Here is a 9983-nt window from a genome sequence, read left to right on the forward strand (position 1 = left end):
TTGGGTTTCTCTATCAGCTATTTTGCTTATTACTTCGGGAGGTACTCACATTTCACATATATTTGTTCTGACCTAGATCTTTGGAATAATTTTGTACTCCAATCTGGCAAAGGAACTTGACATTTTGAAAACATAAATTATGAGAATAAATTTTTTAAAACTTAATATATTAAAATGAAATAACTACAAAATATAATAAATAATAAATCAAAATTCACGTTAAGGAAAAAATTTAATTGTGTAGGTCAAATAAAGAAAAGAGTATTGATTTTATATTTTTATATGATATGATAAGCCCAATGGTGAATATAGCCCAGAGTGAGAAAAAAAGGGAGGTCCAAATCCAAATTGTGGGTTAGGAGAGAAAAAACAAGAACCATCAAATGAAGACTTGACAAATGAAATGAAAGCACAGAAAGGCATATTCTGTGTGTGTGTTTGTGTCAGCGTGTCACTTTAAAATTAATAATAAACTTAGGAGAGAGAGAGGACTTTTGTTCCCCTTTGCCTTGATTTTTGGGTCAAATAAATAAGGATGTTACATTGGAGTCTCTCCCATTGCTTCCTTCCACCCAAACCCACAACATAGACGACATCTTCTTCTGCAACACAACAACCAAAACACCCTTCACTTGTTTTGTTTACTTAACTCGCACTTCCTCTTCTCCAATTTCGAGGTCTCAATTCCGGGTAAGTAATGCTTCCCACGTGCTATCTTTCTCCTTTTATATATTCCATTCAATTTCGCCCACTTCAATTCTTCCTTCTTCTTCTTCTTCTTCTTCTTCTTCTTTTTTTTAAATTCTCCCCCATTTTTAATCCTCATATACTAAAATCGGTGTGGGTCTTTTTTATTTCTAGCCGGGGTATGAGCTGTTGTGTGAGTTTGGGGATGCTTCGACAGAAGGTGGAATAGCATTTTTTTTAGACCTAAGCAATGATATCCTCCCCCCCCTCTCTCTCTTTCATCTGGATTTGGTTCGGCTAGTTTCAGACACAAATTAAAGAATAAGCTATCTCTGTAACTGTTGTGTTTGTAATTAATTGGATATTCAACTAGTAATTAAGACGTTAAGTACTGTATGGTAAAAGTGATCTCAAAGTAGGAGCTGGATATTGATTTTTGTTTGAGATTTGAGCTCCTTTCTATCTGAAAATTAATTAATATGGCTTTATGCATGTGTCTGTTTGTATATAGTATTGCGTTAAGACTCCAATTTGGAATATGTATGTAGATATTCTATTTGGTCCATCATGGCTGAAATGGTTTCACATGTTTAAAGTGAGTTTTATCTTGCGGCTTCTACTAATAAAAGTTGGGTTTTTTTAAGATCAGCTGTTGAGCAACTAAAAGTACAAAGAGAGAGTTTTTATAATAAATACTTTTTTTTTTCCAATGTAAATTTTCCACATTTTGTTCCTTAGAAAAGGGTTGACATTAACAAAACTGCTAAAAGTTCAATAAAGGAACCACGTATGAAAAGAAAATTTTCTCGACCCACAATATTCATATTCATGATATTTCTGTCAGAGGGCACCGGAATTTGTGTTTTTGCTAATTCCTTTTTAAACGTGTGTCAGCTTTGAACAGCCACAAGCACGCATTGCTTGTTCAAGGTTCAAACCATCATTCAAGACATTCATGGAAGCAGTTAATGAAACTAGACCTGTTTCCTTCTGATATATAAGAAAAAGGTTCACATGGTTTCTACAGACAAAAGTGCGGATCAAAATATCCCTTCTGATGAATTGCAGCAGAGAGTGAGTCCTGATAGTGATACTACATTGTCACAAGGTCATGATACTAAAAATGATCTGTCCAAACCAGAAGAAGCAACAAGTATTCTTTCTATTGTAGTTAAAAATGAAGGGAAGGATTCTGATGCTACTGCTTGTGCCTTGGAATCAGATCAAGAAGGAAGCACATGCTCTTTGCCACTTGGGAAACCTTTGCAAAGCCCTGATACTCTTTCACACGAATTTCCTCGATTGCAGTCCAGTCAGGAATGTCCCTCTATAATACGTGAAAAGGTATCAAAAGATGGCTATAACTGGCGAAAATATGGTCAGAAACATGTTAAGGGGAATGAATTTATAAGGAGCTATTACAAGTGTACACATCCTAACTGCCAGGCAAAAAAGCAATTGCAGCAGTCAAATAATGGGCATATCACGGACTCCATTTGTATCGGTCAGCATAATCATCCCAGACCTCAATTGAACTCCACAGTATCAGTTGAGTGTGTTCTGCCTGTTGTTGAACAAGCACCACACAAACCCTCTCTAGCCAATGTGGAAGGTGAGCAGTACACTTTGTCTGTACTTTTGTTTCTATGCCTCTGTAGGAAAGATCTTAATGTATTTTTTGACATCATACATGAAGACAAAGCATCCGTTGAGCATGGATGTATGCCTCAACAGATCAAGCCTTTACAATCCTTTCCTCCTGCAAAAGTTTCCCCAGTTAATGAGTTGAAAGCTGCACATTTACAATTGACTAAGGCAAAGAATCAGGTTCATGATAACAAGGAACCTGAGTCAAAGCGGCTGTACGTTATATCACTATTTTTTAAAAATTGTGTTGATATATATATATATATGCGATAGCTAACCTTTACTGCCAAATTGATACCAAGCAGGAAGAAAGACAATAGTAATGCTGATGTCGCTAGAGTTGACATGTCAACACGGGAATCTCGTGTTGTTGTTGTTCAGACTTCAAGTGAGGTTGATCTGGTAAATGATGGGTATCGCTGGCGCAAATATGGGCAGAAGCTAGTTAAAGGGAATACAAACCCAAGGTACATGTTAACTTTTCATTTCAAAATGCATTCCTATTTTCTGCTGGTGTTGTGTGTTAGAATGTGTTTATATTGATCCATATTATATCATTCTGCCTTGGATGAGCTAGCCTGAAGCCCTGTGATTTGTGACTATAAATTAATTTCATTAGCTTCCAGTCTAAAGATCTGTTTGAGTTATTCTTTGCCTTCTTGAAACCAACAGGAAGTGGTTATAGTATTTCCTTTTATATCATTTTCAAAGTGTGTCCCACATGCACATTTTGTAGGATTATAATCTGTGGCTAATACTCAAGTCCGCACAACTAGGTCACAATTTTTATGGGTTTAACCATGATTTAGCAGTTCTAACCAGGTATTGAAATGCAACCCAAACTCTCAAATGTTTGAACATAGATGAACAATTTTATTTGAAGTATTGTGTTTCTTTGGCATTTTAAAAAAGCAATGCAATTGTATCAATAATGCTTTTGTTCTGAACTGGTATATTGGGTATCTGCCATTGACTGATTCCTCTGGTCTAACTTCAACTTCTTCTGCTGGTTACACTTGTCAAGTTGCCTCTTCTCCCACTGGTTACACTTTTTTTAGATGTTTATTTGCTCTCTCTGTCCCTCTATGCTGAGCTTACATGGATACAGTGTTCACAAATGTTTTAAATTAATTTGACTGCATTTTCTCTCCACTCTTCCAGAAGTTATTATCGATGCTCGAATCCTGGATGCCCTGTCAAAAAGCATGTGGAAAGGGCCTCTTATGATTCAAAAACTGTAATAACTACCTATGAGGGACAGCATGATCATGAAATTCCCCCTGGAAGGACTGTCACTCAGAATGCAGCTACAAATACTCGCACAACGGCCACTAATGGCAAGGCAGGAACCAAATCTGAGGGTAATACTGATGATACAGGGGAGCGAAGCGGCTTGGGCTTAACAAGCAGATTAACAGAGCAACAAACTGGCAAGTCGACTACTAAGTCAAAGGCTGGTGATATGGTTGAGTTTCGTGTGATCAGGCTTTCTAATGAGGGTCCTGAAATTAAATTAAGTGAGCAACAACAACAAAAGGATAACTCAGCTACTAAAGATGATTCTGTCAGCAATGACGTTATATGCCATTCAAGTTCTGGAGTTCTGTGTAGATCAAATGAACAGCTGAAAGGTGAGGTAAAACCTATATCAGAAGGAAGTAAGGATTGCCTTAAGGTGGTTGCCGTTCATGATACTCCTAGTACAGAAAGTGAATTTAACAAGCAATCCGCAGCTGATGCTGAACCGGTCCAAAGCTAAATTTGCAATATTTTTGAAAGGGTCACCTAGTTACAGAAGAGTATAAATATTTGACAATGACATAGGCTTTACAGATATACTGTGGGATTATAATTCCTATTTCTACTCTAACCTTCACTTTACTCTTCTTCTAGCTCTCTCCTTGTCTTTGGGCAGGTTGACTAAATATGCAAATTACAATTAATACTACATTGGAGGATATCATAACTCTTATACCATTATTATTTGAGTTAAATAAGATTTACGTTTTCGTACACATGTATCTAAAATTCTAATGTATTGTTGAACATACTAAGCTATTTGCATGTAATTCTTGTTTTGCCTACTAATGCTTTAATCTTCCTCTCTTCATGTAAATTTAGAAAATGCGTTGCAGAATTGCAGTAATTGAGTACAGCAAAAGTTATTCCATATGTTAAAATGTGTGATTGTTGGTGCAGTGGTTTAGATTCATTCTTTAATGTAATGATCGATGCCCGACTAAATATAACAGGATGTTGGATTGGTATTTTATTATTTATTATTTATCCAAGGGTAAAATAAAAAAATCTGGGTGTTGGAGTCCGGAGGTGGTTCATTTAGACAGCCACTCCTCTCATACTTTGTCCAAGTAAACAGGATAACCAATTAGCGTCAAGTTTGGAGGCTGACAGAATTTTATGGGTCCATATCCATTACGTTTATGCTCATTCTTGGTGCAGTCTATGCTTTTGGGAGATAGTGCGAGGGTCTCTTCTTAGACATTATTTGATTTTGGAGTTTTACCTCTTTTTTATTGAATTTAAAATAATAGAAAGATTTGCAAGCCAGAGAAGACCTTCCTGAAAAATCGTCCGTTGGGTACTAAAACCTTAAGGATAGCTTAGAATCTCTTTTCTGTTTTATGCAATTCTCTTATTAGGCACTGCTATTATTTTGTCAAAGTCCTTTTTAAGTCACGTTGGAGCATGTCAGCTTGCAAGAAATTCTATCTTCCTTCCCTCACCAAGAGACACATGCAAATGTTGAGGTCCACCGATGATGCAAGTCACATCCTCATTTCAATGATATACCATTTTCCTCTAAGAAGAAATTTTTTTTTGGAGAAGGACACAAGAATTTTCCTTAGGAGATATAAGTTTAGCTCAATGGTGGGAAAAGGGAAGAGAAAGAAGTTGGGGGATTCGAAGATTCCCCATGACATTTCTAACAAAATCAATAAATTAACATTTTTTGATAAAAACAAAAAATTATGTCAGGTTGGTCCACCAGAGAAAAGAAACGATCACATCGCCACAAACCCCTCGAGTACGCAGACCCAGGACCAATGAAAGGAGTGAGTGATTGTGCAAAGTTAATTCTAGTCCCATTGCCTACTCCTCCCCCACAGAATAAAGATAAATTTCAAACAATCTGATACAGCTGTGTTTCTTTTCTTTCAGTAAATTACAGGTACTTATCTTTCTTAAATGAGGCCACGTGGGTTATTTTATTAATTTAATCTTAACACTCAAAGTAAAATATCTGTTTCATCTAATAAAGTGAATGGACAACAATGTTGGAAGCATAGCTACGAAAAGCCACTCTACTAATATTCTAGGAAATCACTTTCCCCAGCCACTAATAAAACAAACATTCAGGGACCAGAAAAGATTAATATTGCTGATAAAGAAAAATGCTGCCTACAATTTCAATTGAAATTCTTGAAACACAGAAAATGGACAATTAGATTGGATTTATGGTTGAGACCTTTCTCATTAACTTCTACATAGTAATGGAACAGAAAAAGAAGAGGGACATGTTATGCTTTGTCCCCCCTCGAACATTGAGGAGTCACATATTGCCCAGTTCTCATTTCCAAGCGCAAGAAGCAACCAAATCTCTATTCATCCAACCCAGATAAAGAGCTCCATCTCTCTCTTCAAGTCTATATCTATCACTGTAGTTCTCAAGCAATTTCTTTATGGTACCATTCACCAACGAACTCAAAGGGTAAGGAGTGAAACCGGCCATTGCAAATCTTGACCTCCACTTGCCAAGCACCTCGTGTCGTTCCACCCTCTCAACCCCTTCACAAGCTATGATGTTAACCAAGTCTCTTGCCAAACAATGCTGCTCAACATTGATTCTCTCTTTATGCTCTCTGGGAAGAGTCACGTCTATTGACTCAAACATTGCTGTGTAATAGTTCAGAGTTTCAAGGAAACGCGGAAAGAATGCAGCAGTGTTCGTGTTAGATTCTTGCTCAACAAGTGTCACCACCTTTGGTGATAGGCTCCTAACCAACCTCAACAGCCTATCCCTGTGATTCTGAGTACTCACACTTTCATCCGGCATGTGATGTAGCATGAATGCAAAATTTACGGCCAGAGCTTCCCCCGGTCGAACTCCAAGGTTATGTAGTTGAACATCAAAACCTGAGATAGCTGCAGCATGAAATTCAAATGGCACCTTAAAATGCTCAGCAAGCTTTGATAACCTCCTTCCCACTATGTGTAGTCCACCACCGCGAGCATAAGCCGATGTTGAATCATCAATACCTGTAATCCGGATGTGGGGTGGCCCTCCAGGTCTAGCTGCAAAAGCCTGAATTAAAGTTATCCACTGGCTTCCTTGACCAATTTGGAAATCAATTATGTGAACTCTGTCTTCATCTTTCATGGCATCTGCAATGGCTCCATTTGCAGACATGTACCCAAACTTGAAGTAGGGGCAAACCTCATACAATATGTGCATGTAGGAGAGAAGCTCAGCACTTTCTGGTTCTTTGCATCTTAAAGATTTGTATATTGAACTCCCAGAGGCGGCCAATCGGGCAACAAGTCCTTCCAACATGTATGCTCCCAACCGTTGAACCGGATCGCCAGAAACTGACACCATCTGCCTTAATTCATCCATCAGCCATTGTGCCGTTAGCAAATCATTGTCTGAAATGGCTTTGGCACATGCAATAAGGATGTGCTTTAGGTTTTTGCTAGAAATTGCCACCATTGTTTGTCTCCAACTGTCCATCTCAAGTGGAACGGAGTTGTTTCCATTGCTGATGGCACTCTCATAACTATCAAGATTATCAGAGTCAGGGCCAAGCATTACACTTTCCAACTCTCTGAGCTTGTGCTTGAAGTTGAGGCTGCTTAAATCATCAGTTATGCAGGAGCCACTCATAGGAGAGCCATAGGTATTCTCAGGAGAATGATACTGGTCAGGTGGATATGACTGAGAGTCTTGCTGCGATATGGGGCTACCGTTGGGTGAGAAACTAACAGTTGAAGGGGAGTTGTATAGAGTGAAACTGCCAGCTACAGAAGATGACTCCAAAGTGCAGTAAAGTTCTGAAGAACTTGGAGTTGAAAAGTGAGTTCCATGGCCTCCATCATGGTAGTATAGCTGTTGATTTCGACTCCGATACTGCGGCAAGCAGTATGCTTCAATTTGTTGTAATGGTTGATAGTACATACTTGAACTTCTATGTTGCTCTGATGCCTGCATTATAGAATTGACTTGGTCTCAACTGTGTTATAGTAGTTCAAGTGATCTCTTCCAGCAGATTATATGTAGAAGCAGAACAATGGACAACAGTGGCCTAGAGAAAGCTGCTAATTGATACTCATGGCAACAAAACAGATATAGTCCTGAGTTGTCAAGGTTCTCTCTTCTGGGAGGTTATAAGCCACAGATTTGACATAATCTGCTGTCTGCGTGAAAAAATCAGAGTCATCAGTGTTATCATATCATCAACTTTCAACTTGCTTACAATGAATTGAAGAGATAGAAAGCAATAGCCGAAATATTCAGTTGACAGGAACCAGAAAGAAATTAGGCACTCTTCAGAGTCAGCGCACTGTTAACATTAGTTTACTTGTTTCTTCTTCTACCCTGTATTATCAACAGCTTGACTCTCAAACCAAGTCAAACAATTCATTTCTCTGCCTATTTTCTTTTTTTGACAAAAAATGAAGAGCTGATGGAATCAATTAGAAGAATTTCCAAGAAACTTCATAAACGACCAATTCTAAAGATTACTGATTTTTCTCCACCAAAGAAGAAAGAAAAATACTTCGGAATTAAACAAAGAGAAGGGAATAAATATTCAGAAAGGGAAAGGGAATTATCTAAATATGAACATCTAATTTCCATTAAAAAATTCAAAAGATGAGACAAGCAGAAATATACATGGCCCCACATATTGTATTGAATTAGTTTTCATTTGAATGAGGTTAATCATTCTAAAAAACTGCAGAATTAACATTTGCATACGGAAAAATGCTCAACCAAATCTAATGAAAAATATAATGTTTATAAACCACAGTTAAGAAAATTTCCAATTCTACTAGATTAACTCAATTAACTTGGCTGAGCTGAAAAGAAGAAAGCTTGAATGTCAGACAGAACAGATACACAAACCACAAAAGCTGTAACAGCAATTGGAGAAGTGCTTTTATTTTTTTTCTTTCTGAGTTTCACGAAGTTACAGATGTTGTTAGCTGACAACACCCAGTTAAGACAAGGTTAATCAAACCACCCCTTATACAGTACTCTCTCTCTCTCTCTCACACACACACACACACACACATATCAAAACAAAATTTGTGCAACAAGCAGATATGTTCACAGAAAAATGCACATCAAATCAAAGCTCACATCTCATTGCAGAAGTTGGTTAAGAAACAATTGAAGATTACAAAAAGGAAGTTTGACATTTATGCAAAAACCATTCACATCATAAACAGAAATGCGAAAACACTAGAACTCAAAAAGTTCACGGGCAAGAAGTATGAGCAGAATATGTTTTACTTCACCAAACCGTTTGGAGAAACCCTTGTAAATCAATGAAGATTAAAACTGAAGAAAATTTTCAAGGAAAATATGAAGCCATGAATGAAATGGCTTCAGTTTGAGAAGTTTTTAAACACAAAACCAGTTTCTTACCAAGTTTCGAGGAAATTCTGAGGTTGGAAAACCACAGAGGATTAGAATCTCAGAGCTTGGGGGTCTGTAGAAGACAAGGCTATTCCAATGGAGAAAAAACTAAGGCATATGCATATAAAATAATGAAGGAGAAATTGCCCTTCCATTATTATAGAAACTACACAGAAACCATTGGCTGGTGTTAATGTTAATATGATGAACTCTTTTTTATTGAAATGACAGGAATACCCCTTGTTAGTGGTATGCTTGGTCAAATTCAGCCATCAATGCTACTCTTACAAATGTGCCTCACAATCACTCGTGGCCCGTTTTGAGTGAGTTAGCATGGCAGCTTCACTTCAATTTCCTTTTCAGTCCATCTACTTATCTATTCATTTTCTCTTGGAACTTTAATACCTATCTTTTTCAAAAGAAAATATGTAGAAAAAAAAATACTTGTATGCTTAATTTTTCTTTTTTCTTTTGTACACTTGAGTAGTATCATACATCCAAATTTAACTACCTACTGCTACAAAAACCGTAGTTCAGTACTTCATTTCATGACCACACCACCTATATGGTTTGCATTAATTACTTGCCAACTTTGATGCCAATTTGGTGACTAAAGACATCAACATTCAGCATACAGAAGCATAATTGTATCTGCATACATGAATTGTTTTTTGTCCGAAATGCAATGCTGCTTCTACTTCAATGATCAGTAAATTTTATTATTTAACTCAAATCAAATTAATATCAAATGCCGTATTAAACTGTTCATAATCATAAAATGTTTATCATTTAATGAAACCCAATTAAATCTTTTTCACTACTTAGATAACTGATTAACAAGTTATTTATTACTTATATGTTCACTCAAATATTTCTCTCGTTTTTAAAAATTATTATTCATATATTTGTCTTATTTCACATCGTGAAAATCATTGCTGAATACGGTATTGAATACTGCCAGTGAAATTTAATTTAATTTGTCAACCAATGA

General features: G+C 36.8%; 2 protein-coding genes across 2 annotated transcripts; one reads left to right on the plus strand and one right to left on the minus strand.

Annotated features, from left to right (window-relative positions):
- Positions 1 to 503: 503 nt before the first annotated feature.
- LOC114384807 (WRKY transcription factor 1-like) lies at positions 504 to 4418 on the plus strand. Its single transcript, XM_028344607.1, has 5 exons — positions 504 to 690; positions 1582 to 2299; positions 2384 to 2549; positions 2640 to 2801; positions 3496 to 4418. The coding sequence occupies exons 2-5, from the start codon at positions 1702 to 1704 to the stop codon at positions 4091 to 4093; spliced, it is 1524 nt and encodes a 507-aa protein (XP_028200408.1). The 5' UTR covers positions 504 to 690; positions 1582 to 1701; the 3' UTR covers positions 4094 to 4418.
- Positions 4419 to 5588: 1170 nt separating this feature from the next.
- Positions 5589 to 9331, minus strand: LOC114384835 (scarecrow-like transcription factor PAT1). The gene is made up of 2 exons (XM_028344633.1): positions 9002 to 9331; positions 5589 to 7767 (listed from the first exon to the last, which is right to left on the minus strand). Exon 2 carries the CDS (start codon positions 7559 to 7561, stop codon positions 5924 to 5926), a length of 1638 nt encoding a protein of 545 aa, XP_028200434.1. The 5' UTR covers positions 7562 to 7767; positions 9002 to 9331; the 3' UTR covers positions 5589 to 5923.
- Between the last annotated feature and the right edge of the window lie 652 nt (positions 9332 to 9983).

The sequence above is a fragment of the Glycine soja genome, chromosome 14 (genome assembly GCF_004193775.1).
Source record: "Glycine soja cultivar W05 chromosome 14, ASM419377v2, whole genome shotgun sequence".
Lineage (NCBI taxonomy): Eukaryota > Viridiplantae > Streptophyta > Magnoliopsida > Fabales > Fabaceae > Glycine > Glycine soja.

Excerpts from the sequence above, each read along its gene's own strand:
- LOC114384807 (XM_028344607.1), top strand. The coding sequence starts at position 1,702 with ATGGTTTCTACAGACAAAAGTGCGGATCAAAATATCCCTTCTGATGAA. Across the intron at positions 2,300-2,383 it reads CTCTCTAGCCAATGTGGAAG|ACAAAGCATCCGTTGAGCAT; the intron begins GTGAGCAGTACA and ends TCATACATGAAG. Across the intron at positions 2,802-3,495 it reads AAAGGGAATACAAACCCAAG|AAGTTATTATCGATGCTCGA; the intron begins GTACATGTTAAC and ends CCACTCTTCCAG.
- LOC114384835 (XM_028344633.1), bottom strand. The coding sequence starts at position 7,561 with ATGCAGGCATCAGAGCAACATAGAAGTTCAAGTATGTACTATCAACCA.